Source organism: Anas platyrhynchos, chromosome 16 (genome assembly GCF_047663525.1).
Source record: "Anas platyrhynchos isolate ZD024472 breed Pekin duck chromosome 16, IASCAAS_PekinDuck_T2T, whole genome shotgun sequence".
Taxonomy (NCBI): Eukaryota; Metazoa; Chordata; class Aves; order Anseriformes; family Anatidae; genus Anas; species Anas platyrhynchos.
Window position 1 is genome coordinate 1,234,524 of NC_092602.1, and position 23,768 is coordinate 1,258,291.

Below are 23,768 nucleotides of genomic sequence, written 5' to 3' on the forward strand. Positions count from 1 at the left end.
CCCCAGCCACGTGGCTGCTGTGAACCCAGGGACAACAACCGCGGGTCCCCGCGCGTCCCCTGCCTCGCGCGGTGCCACTTCCCCCCCAGGAGCTGCGGTTTGCCACTGCCAGCTCAAACCCAAATGCCAAGGCGAGGCAGCCTCCCCTCAGCAGCAGCAGACAGGCGGGTGTCACTACCCTCATTAAAACCCCATTTTTTCACAGCTTTTCTCAGGCAGAAACGTTCAGGTCTGGGAGCGTTTGGGATTTTTCCCTCCGAGGAAGAGGCACAGATTTTCACAGGAAGCCGGCTCCATTGAGCCGATGCGGCGAAGCGCTGCCAAGGCACGACTCGCAGAAGGGCTGACATTTCGGAGCAGCATTTGGCGAATGATTAATTCAGAATATCGCCCCGCTGCGCTGGGCTTTGCCAAAACCGGGGATTGATGCGGGGCGCAGTCACTCGGAGCGAGAGGCTCTGCAACACGGAGGATTCGCGGGGCTAAAATCCACCCATGGGGGCCCTCGTGCGTGGGAGCTGAGGTGGGGGATACGGACGGGGGGAGCGTGTATCCAAATCTCCCCACAGGTCCTCATTTGGTTGGCATCTGTGCCAGAATACCCCAGCCAACAAACCCAGAACCTCTCTGCTCTCTGGGTGCATGGCAAAGGGGTGCAGCAGGAGCTGGGGCAGGGGCAACCAGGGTGCCCCCATCCCACCACCAAACCCCAGGGGTGCCCACCTTTGGGTGCCAGCCCTGCACAGGCACAAAACACAGCACAGCCCCGCAGCGGCTGCCGCTGGCCACATCCTGCAGGGAGGGAGCGGGGCAGCAGCAGCTCAGCACCAGCCCCACAAAGCCCCCCGGAGCCGTGCTGCAGCCCCCAGACCCTCACACGGCTCAGCCAGGAGCAGAACCTTCCCCTGCTGGAGCCGTCACTTGACAGCTTCATTTGCTCAACGTAGAGTGCAAATAATTAAAGCATTATTTAGCATTATTAATGCTAAATTAAAGCATTGTTGCTGGTTGGAGCAGCTATTAAGCAATGCTGTCGAGCACTGACAGTGCTTAATAATTGCTTTATTAAGCTCCAAGGTGTCTGTCCCAACACCAGGCCCTCTGGGGACACCTTTGCTGCGCACCCCCCCAGCCATGCCCCCCACAGGCGCAGTGTCCAGACCCCCGGTGCCCAGGCTGTGGGGGCGCAGACATCTCCATCCCCGCTGCCCAAACCCACTGCACACCTCCCTCGCAGTGCAGCAGTTTTGGGATTTATCAGTGCTGGCTGCGAGCACCACGATGCCGCTGGTGAGGGGCACTTGGGTGCGGGACGGCGATGCCCACCCCCTCCCCGATGGGTGCTGGAGGTTGGGGTGGGCTGAGCCCCGCCGGGAAGGAAGGGAGCAGACCGGGGACTTTGAAACTCCAAGCTTTATTCGGTTGCGTTGGCGGCAGCGTGGCTCACACGGAGGGAGGAGGGAGGCGAGGCCGTGGGGGCAGCGGCGGGCGAGGGGAGCCTGCTGGGCTCCCTGCTCCCGGGGGGGCCGGGGGGTTTAGTTGGAGGGGTGGTAGGCGCCGCGCTGGTGCCACTGCATGTCCCGGATGCGCCTGACCGACTGGATCTGGGGGTGCTGGGCGCCGAACTCTGAGCTGTCTTTGTAGTCCCCCTTCTCAAACAGGTACTGGTAGCCCCTGTAGCCGGGGTACTGGTAGCCCACCCACCTGCAAGGCAAGCATGGAGGGGGTCACGGCCGTCCAGGGGGCGAGGTGGGCTCAGGACCCCCTCCCACGGCCCCGTACTCACGTGCCGCTCTGCACCCGCACGGACGAGACCTTCTCCTGGTAGCCGTGCGCGTGGAAGCTGGGCACGTCGTCGTCGATGATTTCGATCTTCTTGCCGGTGAAGCTGGGGTTCTCGTACAGCACGATTTTGTGCTCCTGGCTGTCCTGCAGCGGGGCGAGCAGAGGCCTGGGGTCAGCGCCCACTGCTCCTGGGGCTGGCCGGGGGGGCAAAGCCCCGGGGGCTGCGGGGAAACCGAGGCAGGGGAGCAGCACCGCGCGCCGGGCCTCCCCCTGATGTGTCCTCCCGCTCTGTGTCCCCCCAGCTCAGAGACCCGGCACCCCCCAAGGGCACTCCTGGACTTACCAGCAGACGTCCTGAGCTCCTGGGCCACTGCTCCCCATCCCCGTGCTCCCACCGACCCCCCCCGGGGGCTCCCCTGGGTCCCCATGGAGCTGGGGCAGGGTGCACGGGAGGGGTCCTCCTCCGCCCGCGGGGCTGGGGGCCCGGGGGAAGGCGGGGGAAGAGTTGTGGCTGCAGACCTTGGTCTGGCGGGTGGGTAGTGGCTGTCTGGGTGCTCTCACCACTTTGATGGGTCTCAGGGAGGTGATGCTGTCGCTTCTCCGGCTGTTGGTCCAGGAGTCCCAGCGGGGGTACTCCCCCTTCTCAAACACAAACTGCTCCCCCTTGCAGCTGGCCTGCTCGTAGCCCACCCAGCTGCGAGAGAGCAGAGGACGAGCTTCAGGCAGGGCAGCCCCCCCCTTCCCACAGCAGGGGTGCCCCGACACGGTGGCCGCCCGACCCCTCTCCGAGAGCACACATGGGGGGGAAAGGCGGCACCGAGCCACGGGCACCATCCCTGCCTGGCCCTGCTCAGGAGAGGAAGGCAGGCAAAGGGTGGGCGATGCCACAATCAGTGTCCAAGCCCCCCCCAGCTCCCCTCCCAGCGAGCAGGGGCTGGCAGCAGCGCAGGATTCACCCCAGGGACAGAAATCCTGGAGGCCGCTCGCTGCCCTCCCCAGCACCACGACACAGCCCCGGGTGGGATGGGCTGGGTGCTGGGGCTCAGCACCACGGGGACCCCAAAACCTCGTGCCCTGACCCCTCAGCACCAGCCGTGGGGAACCCACGGGGTGCCAGCAGTGGGGGGGTTCCCCAGGACCCTCCCCACGCCAAGACGTACGGTCCGGAGTGCACGAGGATGGAGCCCACTTTGTCCACGCCGGCATCCTTCAGGTTGGGGCAGGCGCCGTTGAGCTCATGGCAGCGGCCCTGGAAGTTCTCCTGCTCGAAGATGGCAATCTGCAGGAGAGCGGGGCTGTGAGCAGGGCACAGCAACACCCTGAGCTGCATCCCAAAACTTCCAGCACTTCTACAGCCCGCGAGCACCACCCCAGCATCTCCCACTCCCAAGGGCTGCCGGTGCCTCTTGCAGAGGGATGCCTGCACTGACCCCGTGCCGAGCAGCCCTGGCTCTCGCCTGGGCATCATGGCACGGCTGGGACACAGACCCCACAGACCCCACAGCACAAATGGGGCCAAGCCGTGGTGGGTGCATCCGTGCAGCCCCATGAGCCAAGCGCTGCCAGCTCAGCGCGGATTTCACGGCTCAGTGGGGCGCAGGGAGGGAAAGGCGTTGTGTCTGCACCAAGGCTGGGCTGGGAGCCGATCCCTTCCAGGGAAGCCCCCGGGTGGCTGCAGCAGCAGAGGGGGCCCGGGGGGCACAGCCAGGGGGTGATTTGGGTGCTCGGTGAGGCTGAGGCGGCCCCGGCCCCGCTGCGCACTGACCTTGGAGCTGGCTGGCTGCTGCTTGGAGGCTGGCATCTGGTGTTCGGAAGCCATCCTCAGCCGGGCCGTCTGCTTCTGTGAGAGGAGAGCTCAGGAATTAAAACTGCCACCGAGGATACTCCTGGCACGGAGCCCATGGCCCTGGGTCCATGCCCCATGCCTGCACCCCGTACCTGCTGCTGCTGAACCACACCGAGGGGCACAGAGGACAGAGCAGCGCAGCCCCAGGCCCCCGCACATCTCCCTGGGTGCTGCAGCAGCCCCAAGCCCCAGCCTGGCTTTGCATGGGCCAGGTCCCTGCTCCGAGCTGTTCACAGGACAGAGCCCCCCCGTGCCCCATGGAGGGGTCCCGGTGACAGTCCCAGCACAGAGCCACCTGCGGTGGGGCTGCGGAGGGGCTCAGCCCGGAGCGAGGGCACGAGTGAGCTTGGGGTGGTCCCGGGATGCTCTCAGAGCATCCCAACTGCTGCTTGTGAGGCTTTTCCCTCTGTTCCTACTCAGTGAGCTACAGCCGAGGCATCCCAGCTCCGAGCTGCTGCAGGCCGGGGTGGAAACAAAAACAAAAACAAAAAGGCGAGGACATAAAGAGAGAGAGTTCTTACCAGTTGTACCAGTACCCGCTTGAGCCAGTGAAGGGCTGGGACCGAGAGGGGCAATTTATACTGCGCCGCAGGAGAGCGGTGCCCGGGCTATTTACAGCACGGTCAGAGCACGATTCAAAGCGGGAATGCAGGATTAAACCCAATGAAAACCGGGGTCAGCTGACGCGCCGCGGTCATTGTCTCCCCAAACCCCAAGTCGCGGAGTTATTTCATTAGCTTTCACATTCGAGTCGCCCGCTTTGTTGGGTTTGTTGGCAAGGAGATTTGGAGTTTGCCTGCATCAGCCGAATGCATGCCAAGACCCAGCCCGGCCCTTGCAAACAAAGCCCCCGCCAGCCCCGCTTCAGGAGTTTTGGAGCCAGGGACTTGATCCCTCCAACCGGCCGGCGCTGCCCCGGCGCTGGAAGCACCGAAATCTGCTGAGGTCGGCTCTTTCCTTGCACAATAAAACTGCCCGGAGCTCCCAAACAGCCCCAAAACACCTGGCCCTGCCTGGCTGCGCCTCCCCAGCCAGGGAGAGCCCCCGGCACAGCGCTGGGGTCCTGCGGGGTCCCTGGGTGTGGGGGCACAACAGGAGGGAACAGGGGAGCAGGGCAGCAGCGGGACCCTGGGGGCACAGCACCAGTGCCAGGTATTGGGGACCCCTTCCATTAGTCCCCTGCCCTTTTTGGGCCCCCCATGCAGTGCCTACAGCCACCCCCAAGGAGGGGGCCTTCCCTTGTCACCGCAGCAGGTGTCACACAGCATTAGGGCAGCATCACGCAGGGGTCGGTCCCCGCAGTCTGCGGCCACCGTGGGTGCTCCGGGAGCCCCAGCCACGCGCAGCAGGGCTGGGGCTCCCACACCGAGCTGCAGATGCTGCAGTAAAAGTGCAGCTCTGCAAGAAGTTGCTTCACACAACAGCCTCTTTTTGGGAGGTCTGCTTTGTGACCGAGTGCCCACCACATTTGCCAGCCCTGCTGCAGGACCCTGCTCCATCCTTGGGGCCCAGGGGCTGCGCAGCCTCACGTCCACCACCGCCCCCAGCCCCACAGCAGCCCCTGTGCTTCCCTTCCAAGCTTGGAGGGAGCTTGGGCAGCCTCGAGCCCACCTCCTGTCCCTGTCCCTGCCAACGGCCCCAGAAGGTGCCCGTCTCCCAGCCCCATCCAGGGGGGGACACAGACCCAGGGACAAAGCTCAGGCTGAGGCTCCCACCCCATTCCCAAATGCCAGGGTTCATGGCAGGGACTGCCCCGAGGCTCTGCCCCACTGCCTGGCCCAGCCCATGGCAGCCCCATCCCAGCCAACTGGGACCAGCATGGGGGGAAGCTGGGGGTGCCCCTGGTAGAGCCCCAACTGTTCAAGGCTGGCCTTGGGGGGCCACGTGTGCCCCCACAGCCGAGGCTGCTCGAGGCCGTGCCGTGCCCGGCTCCCTGCTGGCACCCCGGGGACTGCGCTGGGGCCACGTGTGAAATGCTGCAAGTGGTGGGTGCGAGGTGCTGGAGCAGCCCCAGGCGGGGTTAGGGACTGTGCAGGGTGCAGGGCTCAGCCCTGCCTGCAGGACAAGCCACCCTCAGGGGTGTGTGGGGGCCTGGCACCATCCAGGGACGGGCGATCCCATCCCTGGTGCGCCCCAGGACCCCCAGACCCCGCCGTGCCCCTCGTTTGGAGGCGAGCCTGCTTCGCCCTGTGCCCAAAGCACACGAGCAGCACTCCCACGGCCCAGGGAGATGTTTGGAGAAGGGGAGAAAAAAAAAATCCCAGCAGCAGCCCTTGGCAAGCCCGAGGACGGGTTCGGGGCGCTGCGGCTGCCCCTGGCGCGGGGCCGGCTCCGTGCTGCCCTGCACACCCCGCACCCCGCACCCCGACCCGCGGCACCGGGGGCTGTTGGTTTTGGAAGGCAGCAGCCTTTACGCAACGCCGAGCGCTCGCACTTTGCACACTCCCGCTTTGTGCACAGAGGCTGGGCACTGCCACGGCCCCCTCCTCGCCCCGCTGGAGCAGAGGGCTCAAAATACCGCACACACACCCCCCCACCCCGCATCCAGCCTCCACCAGGCAGGCTCCCAGCAGCCTCCAGCTCAGAGCTTTATTGAGGTTTTTGCACAAAATAAACACCAAGGTCACGGTGCCGGCTGCAGCACACGTCAGCCTGCCCCCGGCGTGCCGGGCGGTGCTGGGGGCGCAGGGCTTGGGGGGGGGCTCCTCAGCTGTTCTCGAAGCAGCCCCGCTGGTGCCACTGCTGGTCCCGCACGCGGCGCACGGACTGGATCAGGGGCTGGTTGGCGTCCCACTCGTTCCAGTGCCGGTACTCGCCCTTCTCGAAGACGTGCTGGCGGCCCCGGTACCCCGGGTACTCGTAGCCCACCCACCTGCGGGACACGGGGCAGCGCTCAGTGGCACCATTGGGGTGGGGAAGGTCCCCCACCCCCCCATGCCCTGGCTCTGCTGCTTCTACAGAGCCCCAGACCAGGGCCAGGAGCCTTCATTCAGCCCCAGGGACGCTGCCCCAGTCCCCAGACCGGGGGATGATGGCAGGGTGGAGGGTGCTGCCCCCATCCTGCTGCAGCACCTGCACCGAGCACCCCCCCAGCCGCCCGTGGACCCCCCGGTGCCGCGGTCCTTACGTCCCGTTCAGGGCCCTGACGCTGGCCACGCGGTCCTGGAAGCCGTGGGCCCAGAGGCTGGGGACGTCGTCGTCCACGATCTCCATCTTCCGCCCGGTGTAGCCCACGTTCTCAAAGAGGTGGATCTTGTGCTCGGGGCTGTCCTGGGGGACACGCTGTGAGGGGCTGCCCTGGGACCCCCCCAAGCCCTGCAGACCCCATCACCGCCCCTACTCACGATCTGGAGGGGGCGGATGGACATCAGGCTGTCGCTGCTGTGGCTGTTGGACCAGGAGTCCCAGCGCGGGTAGTCCCCCTTCTCCAGCACAAACTGCTCCCCGGCGAAGGCTTGGCGCTCGAAGCCCAGCCACCTGCGGGACGAGGGGGTCACGGCCACCCCTGCACGGGGACAGCGCCCCAGCACGAGGTGGGGACCCCCGGCCCTGGGGCTGCTCCGGCCTCCGCCTCCCCGACTTACGGGCCGGACTCCACCTGGATGGAGCCAACCTTCTCCAGCTCCTTCTCAGCCACGTTCGGGAGCTCCTCCGTCAGCTCGCACCTCCTGCCCTGGAAGTTCTCCAGCTCGTAGATGGTGACCTGGGAGGGGGCAGAGATGGCAGCAGCCGGGGAGGGACACATCCTGCACCGCTGCAGGACCGCACACCCATGGCAAATGCGTGCATGGCAAAGCCAGGCTCTCAGCTGGCCCTGCACCGAGGCGCTGGGGGTCTCAGCACCACGTCCCCTTGCTGGGGACTCGGTGCAGGGACATCGCTCCTCTCGTGCTCGTGGGCGATGCTTGGCAGCCAGGCCCCAGCTGAGGGTGCTTGCTGTGTTTCAGCCATGCCAGGCTGGAGCCCAGCTCCCCGGCAGCCCCGCAGGCACCGAGGGTTTGTGCCCACAGCAGGGCTCCGGGGCCACTCAGCTGCGGTTTCCTGCCCCGGGGCTGGGTTTGCAGCACGTCGCTTCCTCCTCAGGCTCTCACCGATCCTATCGCCGCCTGTGGCCTGCTCCGGCCCTGGGAACCCAGCTCATTTTTTGGTATTTTCATCTCAAGCCCCAATGGGGCCATGGCTGGAAACCCCTGAGCCTAGGATGGCTTCCCCAGCGGTTTCTCAGGCCGCCCTTTGAGCTGTGGGGCTCGGCGGCACAGCCCGGCCCTGCCAACCTGCGGCACGGCAGCGGTGCGGATGCTGGACCACAGCTTCTCACAGACCCAGCCCAGCCTTCCGCGAACCCATGGGCGTGAGAATTGCAACCAGAAAAAAAAACACCCGGGGAAGGACACTGCTGCTCGCACCACCAGCCGTGACAGTGCTCCATCTCCTGGAGCGAGGCGCTGCGCGGAATCGCTGGGAAGCCACAAACGCACGAGGAGGCGTCTCCTCCTGCAGGCAGCTGTAAGGCAGCCCCAAAAAGCGTGTGGACGCGTTTGTCCCAGCAGTGGCATCGCCACCCTGCTGCGTTAGGAGGCCGCTTGCTTCCCCAGCCCGCAGCGCAGCGCTTTGGCACGGGCGAGACTTCGGCTCCCGCGGCGCTGCGGGGTGAGCGGCGGCACCGAGCGGAGCCAGCCCGCGCTCGGTCACCACCCCGTACCTTGTAGGTGCCACCGTACTCGCCAGCACCCTCCCCAGTCGCCATCTGCTCGGGGGAACTTTGCTGCTCGGTCATCGTGCCTGGAAAAGCGAATGGTAGGAGGTCAGCGCGGCACCGGCTTTATGCGAGGCGTGAGTCGTTAAACCAGACAGTGCTTAGAAAAGAGGATGAAGAACAGGTAACAAAAAATAATGCAGCCTGTGCTGAGCGGGGCAGCTGCAGACTCCAGCACTTTGCAGGGCAGAAGCACTCCTGCGTTTGCCATCCTCTCCCCCCTGCACCCGGTGCTGCTGTGCGGGGCCAGAGCATCCTGGGCTGGCCCCAGCCACGCTCCAGGTGAGCAGGGATCCTGCTCCCACCCCAGGTGCTCATTGAGCTCATGTCTAAAAGCCTGGCCTGTTTCCAGCAGGGATTTGGCTGATTTCGCCACCACACACTGGAGGCACCGGTGCCCCCCTAAATCCCCATCCAGTCCCACGAGCAGGTCGCTACCTCTCCCGGAGAGCTCCTGCGCTGGTGGCAGGCGGCAGCCTCGCTATTTATGCGCTGCGGCTGGACAGGGCAGCACTTTGCCCGGACGCTGATGCAGCAGCCGCGTCCACCCGATTGCGTCCATGGGATTTCATCTCAATAGCGTGGGCTCGCGGCGCACCATGGAAGCGTTGTTCGGATTTCTCCCGGCTGTCCCTTAGAAATGCGCCGCTCGATCTGCAGCAGATTAACGTGGAAACTCGCATCAGCACGTTCACGCTGCTTCTTGCCAGCTTCTCTGGAAAACTCTCCCATCAGCAGTAAAGGGGAGGGTTTAGCCTAGAAACAGGCGCAGCGCAAAGCCAAAAAAAAAAAAAAAGGCAAAATATTTGTTTGGGCTGGAGCACAACGGGGCTGTGCTGGTGCCCAGTGCAAGCCCTGACCCAGCAGCAGCATCGCCACCGCGTCCCCTCTCCCTCGCTGCGCCCCGCTGAGCCTCCTGCCCCTGAGCTCGGGGAGGTGAACGGGGCTCTGGGGCCTCGTACGTGGATGGATTCATCTGCACAGGCAAAGCACGATCAGAGATGGGAAAAACGAGCAAATGCCAAGCTGAGGAGCCTGCGCTGCGGCCCCACGCTCCAGGCTTTGTTCCACCTCCAGCAGCGCTGAAAAACTGGAGACCACTGAGCCGGTGGCTGCGGGGTGCCCTGCCCCAGGGCTCATCGAGATCCAGGTGGAATCCCAGCATTGGGGTTATCAACCTCTGACCTGCTTTCAGTGGGCCTTTTGAAATGAAGAGCTGGACGCGAAGCTTTTAATGAAATTGCCAAAAAGCTACAGCCCTGCTTGGCCAGATCGGCCAGCCTGGAGCCTGTCCCGCTGCCCCTCTGCAGCCTTGCCCAGGGGGGCCCGCCCCAAACCAGGCACTCTGCTGCAATTCCTGCATCGCGCCCGCACATTTGAGACATTTATGGAACCCCCTTGTGCCCACGGACAGCAGCTGAATGCAGTTTGGTTTTACCATTTTTTTTTTCTCATTTTTGTCTTTGAACGCAAAACCTCCTGGCTGTGAAAAATAAACCGACTTCTATACAGGAGGACTCAAAGGAGGGAGTGGAAGGTGTCGATTTGTCTCTTTCACCAAACAGAACTGTTTCAGCAGATGACAAACACGCAGCTCTCCTCACCAGCGTCCCCCTGCACACTGGGCTCTGCAGTGCCCACGGCTCTCCCTTACCCAGACGCTCGGAGCTTGCACAGGGATGAGGCAGTCGCAAAAGGGACAGAAGGGACACGGGATCTCATTGATTTTTCTTCCCAACAGACCTGTTTCCTTTTGCTTTTAAGTCCCTTTGAGAAATCCTTACAGTGCATTGTTAGAAAATACTAATTGCACCATGCAATACACAACAGACAGAATAACTTTTATTACTTCGGAAATTATGTTGTACAAAATATTTTTATAGCACAATATATTTACTGTGTGACCCTTATTTACATCTGCTATAAGGCTACGTGGGACATAGAAAAAAATTATCTGTACAATAGCTCCTTTAAAAACAGGCTCAATACGGTCTTCACGTTTAATACGGAAAAAGAAAATCCATGAACCATTAGACCTCACCTCTCCTCCTCTTCCAAATCCCACCAGTCAAGTCAGCAGTTATTGCAGGTGGTATTTTTGAGAAAACGTGGAGCTGAGAGGTTGCCTGCTGACCCCCAGGAGCCTTCTCCAGCCCCCCCCCTACAGGGACACCCACCCACACGGCCCCGCTTGCACCAGCACGAGGCAGACCCAGGCTGGACCAGAGGCTCCCGGACTTGGTGGCCCCAGGGAAGGAGCCTCCGAGCACCAGGTCCCCAAATCCACGCTAAAGCTCCGTGGAGCCTTGTTTCTGCCACAAAAGCCCCGTCCTCCCTAAAATGCCACCCCCCCTCTTTTCCCATCACCCACATGAGGGTTCACATTCGCTTTTCCTTCCCAGCACGTACTTGAGCAGATGCAGGGCGCAGAGCAGGACATTGGTGTGGACGCGTCTCACACACCCCATCCTACACACCCCATCCTCCAGCGAAATGAGCCGCCCCCCAAGAAAGGGGCATTGTACTGTCTGAGTTTGATATCTGCAGTAAATCATCAAACTCTTCACCCCACCACATGCATGGAGCACACTTGCTTTCTACAAGCAGTAGAAAGGGCCACAATACCGTAGGAGCAGCCACGGATGCTTTCCAGGGTAAGGAATAGAGAGGTAAGTTCCTTTTATTGGGGCACAGGTTTTAAAAGCATTGTGTTTGTAACTATTTGACTTAGAACAGCCCTGATCTCACTAAGGTATTTTGGTGTGTCAGGTCTCCATGTAACGCCTTGACATCAAGCCATGGCCTCAGTTAACACCTAAGACAGGAGGCATTATTTCCGGATTTTTTCACAAATACTTAAGGTTATACATGGCTGCTCCAGATGAAATGGCTGATCAGCTGTTTGCACATCCAGATTTTACAAGTAGCTCATTTAACAGTTTGTCAGTGATAGCTACAAGTAATGGAGCAAAGCAAACTTCTGTGCAAGCAACCAGATGGGAGCCTTAATTCTGACAGAGCCACGTTACAGAAAGGTTTCAGACTTCAAAGGCTGAGGAGCTGAGAGATTGCACCTTTCTCTGCAGGAAGTAAAACCAAAGCAGCAAAACTTTGAACAGGACTCAAAACTATGTTGACTTTTAAAATGTGACTTTTCAAACAGAAAAGTGGAAAAAAAAATCCACAATGGGGGTTCCAATAAAAAGGAATAGAAAGGCTGTGAAAATCCCAAAGCGATGACTAAAACGGAGGAAGGGTTTCTGCTACTAGTAAGAAGAAACTGCAATCAGAAAAAGTATTTCTGAATTCCACAAACCACGTGCTTTCGTTTTTTAAAGTGATGCATACGCTACTGATGCAGCTCTTTAAGGAAGCAGAAAAAAAACCTACCAGCTGCAAAGGAAGGGACGAGGGCACTGCCTTCCACTGGGAGTGCCGGGCTCTTGTGTTTATTGGTACTCAGACACTCAGGACAAGAGCTGGCACCCGCTCCAAGGCAGGTTCTTCTAATTAAAAAAAGCATACCTGAACAACCTGCTGCAGCTGCGGGCTCGTCCCACTTCATATGATCAGCAAACAGTAGGTGGCAGGAAGTACAAGTGCAAGAAATTCAACAAGCATTACTTAGGATTAAAATAAGGTGCATAACGTGTATTACAGTATGTTCTATCATTTATGGAGTAGTAACATGTTCATAAATCTTTTATTACACAGTGAGAACCCGAAAAGAATAAAGTAGATATTTGATCTTTATACAACATAAAGAAACGATAAAGCAGAAAAAACACTTTCCCATTCAACATTCTAAAGTTGCTTTTTAATTAGACATTTAAGCATTAAACATTTCTCAGTAGTAGGTTAAACTACTAAATACAGTAAGTTTCAGTGCATTGTCCAAGCAGATGTGGAAATGCAAACACATTCAAAGGGCTTTGTGGACACCTAGCATTAATCCCCTCAGTTTCCTCATACACAGAGCAAATACTGCAGTTCAAGAACTCCTGGCCTTCATTTATCAGACCAAGAAACAGGAAATCCTCCAACTACTGGTAACGCAACACTGCCAGCTTGCTGAATTCTGCACTTAAGCCTGTGTAAATATTCTTGTAAGCAGGGGAAATTTACCTGATTTCTAGATACTTTTTAAAGTAAGCCCCACTTCATCTGCATAACAAGAGGAAAGCATCGTTCTTCTCTTCTCTCACACACCAGAGGCTGCTGCTCAGAGCTGTGATAGACCTGGTGGTACGCCTTGAATGCTGCCTTAAAAAATCCCAAAAGACGTGTGCAAAGCTCATCGTAAAGATTTGCCTTTTCAGGGAAGGCAAGAAAATATGTGCAACTTTTAAAAATTTAGCTACGAGAAGCTCTTTTGCAGTCTGGTTGACTGCACTCAAAGCGAAGTCCATCTCCCATGGTCCAGGGCTAAAGCCACATGGAATGAAACACTGGGCAGAAATCTTGGGGGGCAATTTCTTAGTTGGTAGCAGAAGAGGATGTAAAATTGCAATGGTGGCAACAGCTCTGATATGAAATAGGGCAAAGCAGCAAGTAAATTTTTTTTTTTACATAAGAGAATCATCCTTATTTCATCTCCATGAAGTACAGGGAGCTGCGACTGAAACCGAATCTGGGAGAGAGATGTGCATATGGGACTCGCCTCTTGACACACTGCTGTTATTTCCTGCGAGCAGACTGGGACTAAAAATCACCTCATCTGCGTCTCCTCCGCGGGAAGAATTGGCACATGGTTTTGGCAGCGACAGGCTCGATAGACAGCAGACCAGGCATGCCACTCTGGCTAGCAGATGCACACCGTTGTGGCAACCCCACATGAATCCAGCTTTCTGAAAAGCTGATCGTAAGAAAAAGGACAAAGAGTTCAAGTGCTGGTGCTTTATCTGTAGTCATTAGAGGACCCGCCAGCAGGGCTGAGGAAGCAGGGAGCGGCTGCAGGAGGGCCCGGAGGGGAGCACAGAGGAGCAGAGCAGAGCAGAGCTCACTTCTTAGCTCACCATTCCCCGCTGCGTCGTGAGAACACTGACACGAGAGAATAACCTCCCGTCCGGGGCTACATTTTTACAGGTTTAGTGAAAAGAGCACTTATTTGGGGGAAAGAATAAAGTGTGTCTTAAATGGAAATCTCGGTTGATATTCCAGAATCTGTATTCAAAGATGTTAACGTGTTTGAGATATTAGTGATACTCATAACACTCGTGTTATGCATGAGACTACCTATACAGCTATCGGGACATCGGTCTTATCAAAAGAAGAAAAGTAAATCTGAGAAACTGAAGATCACATTTAGGTTATCCCACAAAATCAGCATAAAAATAAAAACTTAAAACTGGTATTTACAGGTTAACGAATAAAAATATGAAGTGGGACTATCCAAACTGCTATTAAAGTGACATTCAACAATTAACTGGAACCCTGATATGAGTAGAACATCCTCCCTCTTCCCTTCCTTTTTGTTATAAAAAACAGTATTTACATTTTATATATATATATATATATATTTTTAAAGAGAACTGGTTGACATTATTGCTTGATCCTTTTAGGAAAGACATTCCAATGAAGCAATTATTCCACATGCTGACAAAACACAGAATATACCACTTCAAGAGTGACAAAAATTAACAATTTGTTCATCTAAAAATTATATCGATCTGCTAGATCAGCAGATCACATGTAAATATAAGCCAATCAAAAATACATTTTACAAAAAATAATCAAGTCTCCTTTTTCAGTATGGCAGTAAACATAATTTGTTCTTTCACTCTCACCTTCCACAAATTTCATTCTAAATAGGAGCTTACTATATTTTCACAAAAAAGATAAATCTGATTAAAATTGTTATTTTCATAAACAAACACAAAGCCCAGCCTTACACCTAACACATCTACCAAAAGTCATACTTTTGAGTTGCTGAACATACAGGTAGAAATGGAGTCTCTGTTCAACAATGAGGGGGACTTCTCCAGTGCACAGCACTCCTAGATCAAATATTACAATCTTCCAAGACTTTCTGAAGTGCTAACTATGAACCACAGGTTCTTCTTCCAGGTAGGTCTAAAGTGACTATCCTTCCATACCTGAAAAGATACAGCTTTGTATTTGACTATGAATATTAAGCAGCTTTCTCCACAAAACAGGAAGGCACCATGCACATAGCAGTTGAGGCAGGAAGCAAACAGCAGCAACATGACGTGAATTTTAAGTTCAGATGAGTTAAGGCTTCTGTTAAACTTCTTTATCTTCTTCTAGTTAGAATCACTATCTGCAAAGAAAGAAAGACACAAACTACTGAAGTAACTGTATGAGATGGTCAAGAAAGCAGTCAGACGCTTCTCAGTATTTGAAACAAGAAAGCCCCAACAAATGTGTATTGCAATTTGGTCTTTTCCCTTCTGACACACTAGATGTCCAAGAACTGTCCAGAATGCTGCCAAAACAGCATACTCCAAAGACTTCAAAATGTGTACAGGCCTCACTTATTCCATGACAGGCTCGTTCTTGTTTGATGTAAGCACTAAGAAATGGCAGCACAGACTGAGGGTTGTTAAAATAAAATTGCCTGCAGAGAATCCATGAAAATGAAATCACCTGTGCATTTACCTTCTAGGAACACTGCTCTGCCTCAGCACAGATTTGCTTTACATTCCTGGATGCACATTTCATAGTAAGAGTCTGCTTTAATATTTGTGCTTACAGAGTTGTCACAGCAACACATTAAGGAAACATTTTCTACTTTTCTTTTAATCATTACATGCTTTCATTCAGCAAAGCCCCTCTTTCCATGTCAGAAGGTACCTTTTTCAAACCTGATTCTCATAATGGCTCTGTCTCTTCTTTGATTTCAGCTCCTTCAGCCACTGAGGAGATTTTTCTTCTGACCTAAAATATACAAAAACACTCTCCTTACTCTCTCATTATGAAAACTCATCACAGAAACAAACACACAAACAAAAAATACACAATTTTCTCTAAGGCCTCAGGAAGCCTGCTTGCATTATTTCTCTTCCACCGAAGCATTAGCATCTTTCTGGCTCATGAAAGTCTCTCACCTGTCCTCCTTCTCTACACTGGAGGGCAGTATTCTGCTACCAGGAGTTCCAAGCTGTGATTTAGGGGATTTGAACGGCTGAGCAGAACCTATTTCACCAGGACTCTCTGACTCGTGTCTTTTTCGCAGTTGGGCCTGAAAAATAAGAAGAATAAGTGTCCTTTTTATTTAAGGCAGCATTCAGACTTTCTTTGCAATGCAAAACAAATCACTCAGATTTATAAGAACAAAAATATCCATGCCTGAAAGTGGTGAAGGGATTCCCTATAAATCTATGCAGTTTTGAATGCATGTTTACTACTGCAAAGCTATTTATTTTTCCAAATCACTTAAAATTTCTATCCAACAGTTAAAGAGCAAGGAAGTACAAAAGTGAGAAAGATACCACACACACACACACACACACACCAAGCTCCACGGTCATCTTCAGCAGCATTCCTACTGCTATTCTTAGAGAGCATCTGCAGCTACTGAAACAGTGAGCCTGATCTGACGTGTTCTGCCTTTGCTCACCTTGAGAACAGAAGGGTCCATTCCCGGAAATATGGGAAGTCTCTGAGAGGGTACAGAAGACAATCTCCCAGTACGCTGTGTCTTTTCTTCCTCATCAGAATCTTCCTGTTGCATAGTTTTCTTCTCTTCTAATCAATTGTTAAAAAAAAAAAAAAAACAGAGAGGGAAAAAATTAGTCAGCAAGCTTTTCAACTCTATCTTGTTCTAGACCTCTGCCTCTATTCAAAAACTTATTAAGAGTAATATCAGTACACCATAGAAATGGGTTCAACACTCTGACAGAGATCAGTGCAACAAACACTAAATACTCAGCAAGAGAAAGGTTTCTTGCTGGCAGACAGGAGGGAGCAGAAGAAGGTACTTCTGAGCTAACAAATGTTGCTGCTTCTGAACATCTCAGTTGATCACAGAATGTGAGATCAACTTAGACTGGAAGAGACAGCTGAAAGTTATCCGTCCTACCCCCTGCCCAAAGCAGGGCTTTGGTCTGAGCTCGGTCTGCATGCAGCAGACATGCAGTGGCACTGTTGCCTTTATATGTACCAGGCCCTTTAGTTGATAATTATATTCCAACTTCCTGTGCAGCACATATCAAGGTTACGTCTTCAGAATATTTTAGATCTGTTAGATCTGCACCAAAGCAACTTGCACATCTCTAACAGCATTTCCACTGATTAGGAGGCTACAGGAGACATCGGTTTGACCACACGTTCTTCCATATATTCATAGGCTTTAAGGGAAAGCAGAAGTGGCAGGTCACAAAACTGACTTTTTTTAACAGGACCCCACAGTTACAAAAACATCTCCAGCCTTTCAAAAGGACAGGCCACAAGACACAAAATATTTCTTTGGTCAGGGAAATATCAAAGAATATCTGCAGCGTGTATCACCATAGCACCAAAGCGCTACAGGTATTAAAAGTCATGGATCTGAGTGCGTGAACTGAACCTCCCAATCACTTCCATAAGCAAGGATTTTCAATGCCTGATGCATTTCTTCATTGCATCCTAAATAATAGGACAGGCCATGAGGGAGGCGCTTTTAATAGAATGGATTCACAGGAGGTGATTTTTTCCTCGGCTAGGCTTCTTTAGTCCTGTAGTACTTAAAGATGCCAGAAAGAAAGAACATTTCTGAGATATCCACAGAACATGACAAATTACAATTGCTCTTATCAAAATCATGCAGGTTTAGATATAAACAACAGGTCAGAGAATGCATCCAACCATAACAGTTTCTGAACTCCGAATTTTCTCCATGGACAAACTTATATCAGCTGCAAGAAGCTAAAGATTACATCCTGGTCTTTTGTAGCTCTGGCTAGCAGGGCTTCCTTCAGTCTGCAGACCCCAAGGCTTGATTCGGGGGATGACCCAGAGGTGGGAAGCAGCAGCTGTTGTTAGACCTTGATGCAACTTCAGGTATGTTACATCATTCCAAAAAATCCCACCCTTACAGCCAAGCCAATTACAAACAATTATTTCAGATAGTTAAGCCATACCTGTAGAATCTTTAAACATCCAGGTATTATCTGATTCTTCTGTCAAAGAAAATCTATTTTCAAACTCCAGCCCTCTGCTTCTTCTAAGAGAGTGGGAAAGAGGAGCCCGATGGCGCCTCTTCTTGCTGAGCTGCACACGGGTTTTCAGAGCACTGGAGTCCAGAATAGTGGTTTGCTATAAAAAGAAACAAAACCCCTTATTTTCAACCAGACTGGAAATAAAAGTCACGTCCCTCCATAATGACTTCCTCCCCTACTTTAAAGCATTAAACCATGCAGTTTAATATATATATATAAATATAATTGTTTGATTACTATTATTGTAGTTATTTAAAACTATACTAAAGAGAATTTATGATGAGGATATGCTACATTGTGGCTAACTGGGTGCAATGCTGGTTCTTTGATCTCTCTTTACTGAATGTCTAATCCGCATGAATTAGTTTCACTGAATGAATTCATAAAACAGTAAGTGCAATAAATAGGATTTTGGTTCCTAAAGTGTTTTATGAATGCAGGCCTTGCTGAAGGCCCATCAGAAGACTGGCATCGAAAGAGAGCGACTGTACTAAATTCTGCTGCAGAAGGGCTATGATTTAATTGTTTGAGCGGGTTGCCAGCCACAGAAATTTCAAGCCAGCTCACCAGGAGCAGGCAGACCACAAGGTAGTGTCACAGCATTCAGAAAATGTTTGTGATCAGTCGTTTCAACAAGCTCTGTGCACAACAGAAATGCAATTACATTTACAAAGCAAAAGGAGGAGCTGTATTTTTCAGTTTCTTAAAGGCAAGTTGTTAGAGACGTGCCTGCATTCAGCTAACATCACTCAGCCTCCTTCTCTTCAGAAGGTACGTTCTGTTTGTTTTTAAGAGATTTCAGGTCAGGAATAAGCTACGCACTAAAACAGGGTATTGCCATCCATACATTAAGCTGTTCATGTTTTTAACAAGACACCTTACGCTGCCCAGATTACTGCACGACATAGGGCCACCTCTACTACCTGCAGAAGCACTGACAGTCAGACAAAACACCAGCCACTCGCGCTGCTACGCTTCCTTTCCAGAGCAGGGGGCCCTCAGGGTCTCCTGCCCAAGGGTTACTGACACCAAGGCCGAGGTGTTCACAGTGAGGGAGCTCACAGCAGGGGGCTACCAAACGCAGCCTGCTCCTGAGCCTGGCTCCGTTTCACAGCCCGAGTGGGCTGGAAGATGAGAGCAGCACCTGCTTTGGCAGAACACGGGCTGCTGCAGGTCCCCATGGATGGCACACCAGAGGAGAAGGGAGCTGGCTGGAGGCGCTTTCTGACAGCCCACGCAGGAAGCAGCTGTGATTTTAACAGCCAGTTCTGCTGCACCAGACCAAACTGCCTCCAGCACAAGCCTGCTTGCATCCCTCAAACGTTTTGCAGAGCAGTCTACTCATCAATTCAGAAGGCGTTGTGACGCTTCAACAGGCACGGCAGTGTTTCTGAGACCTTCCTAGCACCCGCATGATCCATTTAAGCTGGGAGCCTTGCCCTTACCAATGTATCTGTCATCAGATATTATATAATAAAAAACAAGCACACAAACTCTTATTCAAGAAAAAACATAACTTCCTAGATGCTATACTGAATCTGAAAAATTAACAGTTGCATTAGTGAGCACACCAGAGAACACTAAACTTCATCTAACTGCATTGCAGAAACTGCTGTTTCTATACTAGCTGCAAGATTCTTAATTATGAAAATTCTTAATTATGAAAAAGCCTTTAAAATGCAATTCTAAGCTTCTACAGAAAGAGCCCAATTGTAAATAAGAAAAATATTCATAAACATCTTTATAGCCTTAAGTCTGCATGTCCCACAGCACGGCAATCACTAGCTATCTGGGTTATTTAATTACGCTTCTGGTGTTCATAGAGCCATTTAACTCTTCTGTTACAGCTCACTGAGGAGCAGAAAGAGAAGCAGCAACGTTATTAAGCCATGGGCAGACATTACCAAGGCCAATAACTCACTGGAATTTCTCAAAACCTAAACCTTAGAGAAACTCAAAGTACTCCGCAGCTTCACTCAAACTTTTCAAGCGGGAAGTCAGCTGAGAAAATTCAATGTGATAAAGAAAAGGCAGAGGAAGACTGAGTGCACTTTGTGGAAAATAATACTTTGCAATGGCTAGTGCCAGAAACAGCCCGGTTAACAGAAGGAGAATGTCTCCTTTCCCATTCCAGTGACTCACATCAATGAAGGAGAAGTCAGTGGTCTTCTCGTCAGGGTAGGTGTCTCCTGGAGGAGGTAAATCAGTCCCATCAGTAGAGTCCATGTCAGTGCTTGAGCGGTCCAAACTTGTGCTCCTTTGGTCTTTTGAGAAGTCATGGTGATCAACCAGGGAGGCAGGTTCTGTTTGGGAGGACAGTGACGATGGCTGGCTATTTGGTGGTTGCTTTCGTGTTGAAATGACATCGTTTTCTGATGACGGCGATTCAGGCACAAAGCTGCAAATTAAGAAAACGAAACCCATGAGACTTCAGGGTGAATAAATACAAGCAAGGCTATTTTGGATCACGTGTCAACAATCACAAGGGAACCCAACACGCTGAAGCATTTATGAACTGACCAAAATAGGGTCAGATCACGCAGGGTCAGACATGCAGCAATCAGAGGGGCAGGCCCCACACCACGCTGAAGGCAGATGCCCTTTCTTTTGGCTGAAGAAGGACCAAGCGCTCAGCCACAGACCTGCCCTGTGCCCCTGGTGCGGTGCTCAGTGCTGGGGAAGGGCAGGTGACAAAGCCACTGTCACCCCCTTGCCACCTCCCCACTCCAGGCGGTCACAGAGCAGCAAACCCAGCATGGTTTCTGCAAAGGGTCCACAGCAATGGATTTGTTCAGGACACAAAGATGGCAGTGATGATGAACAAAGGCCAGAACCGGACCTATCGCTGCCAGTAGCAAAGCCACCTCTGGAGGTATCAGCGGCAAGGCTGTGAATCCTTTTCACCATCACGACTTTTTCACCCACGTGGATTTACAACGTCGTAGATAACACGTGTATGCAGATAAACTGCAATAATTCAACCACAGTGCATTTTTATTGCTTGCGGGTTCTTTCCCCCAGCACGAAGGCCCCTTCAAACACACACACAGACAAGACCAGAGAAATGGCAAGCTGCCGAAGAGCCCCCAGCACTTTGCCCCTGTGATGTGCAGCAGCCGCAGACCGTCCACTTGGGCACTGTGCACATCTTGAGAGCATCCTGAAGAATAACATCCTGTCTGCAGACCTCAGGCAGAGCGAAGCTGCTAAAAGATTCTTCTCCTTGCTCCTCCAAGCCCATCTGAATGTTTACCAACACACACTTTATCTCACACAATCACCACTGGATCACGCAGCAGCGTTAGGGGCAGGTCCATGCGCTCCGCTGGGGATGCTCGCCCTATTCTGTCCCAGTGCCAGACTGGGTGGTTTTTTAGCAGGGCTGCTAAAGGAGACTCCAATTTCAAACCAAAATCTAAAGCGTTTAGGGAGTTCAGCTTTTTTCTCTGCTCAGTGAGAGTCTTTTGTTGCCGAGCACCTTTTCTTGAGGCAAGTATTTAGGAAAACTGTTCTAAAAACACAACATCTGAATGCAGCCGTATGAATAGACACCTATTTTAAAGAACAGACCTTGGTGCTTGATACAGCCCGCAGCGACAGTCCTGGGAGGAGGAAAGCACTCGGGAGTCTTTGCTGAATAACAGCTCTCTACCGAGCAGCAGGACATGATATAATTTCCAGCCTGGCACAGAGGATACCGCACAGAGGGTTCCAGTACATGAGTCGGGCAAATGCCTCTTCCCTCCTCCAGCAGTGGGCCCCAAGATAATTAAGAAATGGTACTAATGAGCTCCAGGGGAAGTTTTTGTCTCGCGTTCTTTACCTCGAATGATATTTGGTTTCTGCAGCATTAGGCTCTAGATCCTCTGAAATATGGGAGCATGTAGAGAGAGGAAAAAAGTGGCAATCTGGAGATTTAGCACCTTTAGGGGAAATTAAAATGTATGATGGTGATGTTACAGGATCCGCTCGGATTTGTGCATCTCCAGAAAGCCTCTTCCCTTCTACAGCCCGGGACTTAGCTGGTACAACTCAGTGCAGTTTTTCAAAAACTGAAAATATTTGGGAGAAAAAAAAATTCTCACTGAACGTACTCTGTCTGGTGGTTTCTAATTCACAAATCTAATGGCTTCTCCTTCAGAGCTCCTGCACAGTCACAGCAGCGCTGCATGCTAACCACTGTGGCACAGCTAATCACCACACATGGCAAGGATAACTCGAGCACAAACAATCTGCTATGCACAGTGGATTCTCCCATCTGAATAGCAAATTAGGGGGAAAAATCCTTTCAGAATAACAGTCAAATATAGACATTTAAAACATGCTTTCAGCTCTCATTGCAGAAATGCATTATCCATCTTCTCTCTATTGCTTAAGGCTTCGAATTTTATGAGTATGCCTTTCTATATTGTACCTATTAAGCTACCAACACTGCTCAACAGGTTTCACTTACAGGTACTTGCACTCTGAAAAATTATCTTTCATGTAGTTCACAGAGATATCAGCAGAATGGTTATGACACACATGCAATGGGTTGAGATCAATCTTCACTTTTGATGCAATTGAATTTAATTAGTTCTAGCAGGAGAGTGCTGAGAGCACAGAGAACGCGTTGCTCCATCGTGCGAACTAAGAATCAAGAAGCAAAGGAATGCTACTTTTCACAAGAAATTGGAAGTGCCTCCAAAGCAGGGGGCTGGTGACAGCGTTGTGACCCTCCTGTCCCCGGAGCAGCTCGAGGGCAGCACTGCTCTCACAGCCACCAGCCTAACGTGGGGCTAAAGCAGAGCAAGGGCATGGCAAAGTGCTGGGGCGTCACTGCAGGCATCAATATGCTATAAAACAGTTGGAAACTAAACATTTACTACCAAGGAAACAAAATTCTAGGACATGGTGATTAAGAGTTCGATGCTTTAATAACACTGATTTTTTATGTGGTGTTTTTCTTAGCAGGAAAAGTCTCCCGGGTTTGAAATAGCTGTCTGCTTTGGAGCTGAGACAAGCACCTTGGTGAGGAAACTGATGTCAGAAAATGTCCATAAATTACTAAAATCACAGTTAATTTTACAGAAGAGTTAGATGTTGGCATGTCACTGTCAGCTTGCTGAACTTCGAGCTGAAAGCTACCCTGCCTTCACATGCAATAAAATATTTATAACCCACGGCTCTCAAGTGTAAAACACACCAAGCATAACTGACATTAATATCTGCTATAAGATTGCAACAAGTATAGCGTTAAGGAGAGCAAGGAAAATGCTATTTTCAAACTACATTGAGCAGATAAGATATTGGCTCAAGCAGGGCAGATCAAGCAGAATGCACGACAGGTGAAGGAGAAGAAAAGAAAAAAATCACACGAGTGCTCTAGGTTGATTCCATTGAGTGGTTTTAACACCAGAAAAGCATCACTGATGCAACCTCTCATTCAGCTGGTACCCCATTTCAGCCTCCACTTCACACCAACACGTTTCCAAGCTGCTGGATGTGGGCATCACATCCTAATGCTTAGCAGGGGGACTGCAGGTGCACCGTGATGCCACCCTGGGGCCTGACCCTGTGCCCGGCATTTGGGGCACCAGTTTCAAACTGGTTCTGGCCCTCAGCCTGCCAGTAGCACAGGTTTTAAGGCAATGCTAACTGGTATGGGAGAGATCAAATTTATAATAGTAAAAACCAGTAAAACAACTCCCCCAGCTGTTAGGGCACCCTGCCTGACCACAATCAGACCACTTCCTTATCCACCTGACAGGGAAAAGTCAGACAACTTTAGCAAAACCTTTGCACAACCCTGGTTCTACCTGTATAGACTCATCCATCACACAAGCAGGTAACTACTTTCTAGATATGAAAACATACATTTTGAGTTATAGTTACTAAAACAAACACAAATACAAAGCATACAAAAGTTACACTATGTTAATTTAGTCAAAGCCATTTCATGTATTTAAACTCAAGAAAATTTATTTTTCTCCATATATTCTACCATTTTAGCACTAAAAAATAACATTTAGCTGGTGTTTCACACACCAGCAGACTTGTTAAATCTATTCCAGTCCAAGCTTTTTTCAGCATTGCCTACAATTTGGTGATACTGCATTCTCCCTGGGGGATGGAGTTTAAATTTCCAACCTTATTGCTGTTTGCAGGGAGTAAAGAAATTTTTCTTCACCTACAGACTAAAGAAACTTTACAGTTGTGTGCTCCTGTTTCAGTGACCGCAAAA

At 52.2% G+C, this 23,768-nt stretch overlaps 3 protein-coding genes across 8 annotated transcripts in view; all 3 read right to left on the reverse strand.

The window, feature by feature from the left end:
• Positions 1-1,395: 1,395 nt before the first annotated feature.
• On the reverse strand, positions 1,396-5,179 carry CRYBB2 (crystallin beta B2). 2 transcript variants are annotated; one of them, XM_072024695.1, is made up of 6 exons: positions 4,153-5,179; positions 3,551-3,625; positions 2,946-3,064; positions 2,305-2,479; positions 1,787-1,929; positions 1,396-1,704 (listed from the first exon to the last, which is right to left on the reverse strand). In XM_072024695.1, the coding sequence occupies exons 2-6, from the start codon at positions 3,602-3,604 to the stop codon at positions 1,536-1,538; spliced, it is 660 nt and encodes a 219-aa protein (XP_071880796.1). In that variant the 5' UTR covers positions 3,605-3,625; positions 4,153-5,179; the 3' UTR covers positions 1,396-1,535. The 2 variants fall into 2 exon arrangements, with proteins under 2 accessions (XP_071880796.1, XP_038043458.1); XM_038187530.2 differs by having other exon boundaries at positions 2,347-2,479; positions 4,153-5,170.
• A 1,026-nt stretch (positions 5,180-6,205) lies between these two features.
• On the reverse strand, positions 6,206-9,983 carry CRYBB3 (crystallin beta B3). Of its 2 annotated transcripts, XM_038187534.2 has the most exons (6): positions 8,826-9,983; positions 8,334-8,413; positions 7,216-7,334; positions 6,976-7,108; positions 6,759-6,901; positions 6,206-6,503 (listed from the first exon to the last, which is right to left on the reverse strand). In XM_038187534.2, exons 2-6 carry the CDS (start codon positions 8,406-8,408, stop codon positions 6,338-6,340), a joined length of 636 nt encoding a protein of 211 aa, XP_038043462.1. In that variant the 5' UTR covers positions 8,409-8,413; positions 8,826-9,983; the 3' UTR covers positions 6,206-6,337. The 2 variants fall into 2 exon arrangements, with proteins under 2 accessions (XP_038043462.1, XP_038043461.2); XM_038187533.2 differs by lacking the exons at positions 8,334-8,413; positions 8,826-9,983 and adding an exon at positions 7,723-8,312.
• A 2,093-nt stretch (positions 9,984-12,076) lies between these two features.
• Positions 12,077-23,768, reverse strand: part of KIAA1671 (KIAA1671 ortholog) — a 71,462-nt gene continuing 59,770 nt past the window's right edge. For all 4 annotated transcript variants that reach the window (XM_038187527.2, XM_072024693.1, XM_072024692.1 and 1 more), the window contains 6 exons: positions 19,688-19,943; positions 17,468-17,642; positions 15,967-16,094; positions 15,455-15,588; positions 15,201-15,284; positions 12,077-14,667 (listed from right to left, as the gene is read on the reverse strand). In XM_038187527.2, coding sequence (XP_038043455.2) covers positions 15,206-15,284; positions 15,455-15,588; positions 15,967-16,094; positions 17,468-17,642; positions 19,688-19,943 — 772 coding nt within the window. In that variant the 3' untranslated portion in view covers positions 12,077-14,667; positions 15,201-15,205. The remainder of the gene's footprint in view (positions 14,668-15,200; positions 15,285-15,454; positions 15,589-15,966; positions 16,095-17,467; positions 17,643-19,687; positions 19,944-23,768) is intronic.

What these genes read in the sequence shown, in the direction of transcription:
- CRYBB2 (XM_072024695.1), bottom strand. Translation starts at nt 3,604, where the DNA reads ATGGCTTCCGAACACCAGATGCCAGCCTCCAAGCAGCAGCCAGCCAGC. An exon ending in AGCAGCCAGCCAGCTCCAAG is followed by an intron (nt 3,065 to 3,550) that starts GTCAGTGCGCAG and finishes GCTCTCCTGCAG; the next exon opens with ATTGCCATCTTCGAGCAGGA. An exon ending in TACCCACCCGCCAGACCAAG is followed by an intron (nt 1,930 to 2,304) that starts GTCTGCAGCCAC and finishes GCCCCGCTGCAG; the next exon opens with GACAGCCAGGAGCACAAAAT.
- CRYBB3 (XM_038187533.2), bottom strand. Translation starts at nt 7,809, where the DNA reads ATGGCCCCATTGGGGCTTGAGATGAAAATACCAAAAAATGAGCTGGGT. An exon ending in CACAGGCGGCGATAGGATCG is followed by an intron (nt 7,335 to 7,722) that starts GTGAGAGCCTGA and finishes GCCCCCTCCCAG; the next exon opens with GTCACCATCTACGAGCTGGA. An exon ending in CCATCCGCCCCCTCCAGATC is followed by an intron (nt 6,902 to 6,975) that starts GTGAGTAGGGGC and finishes CGTGTCCCCCAG; the next exon opens with GACAGCCCCGAGCACAAGAT.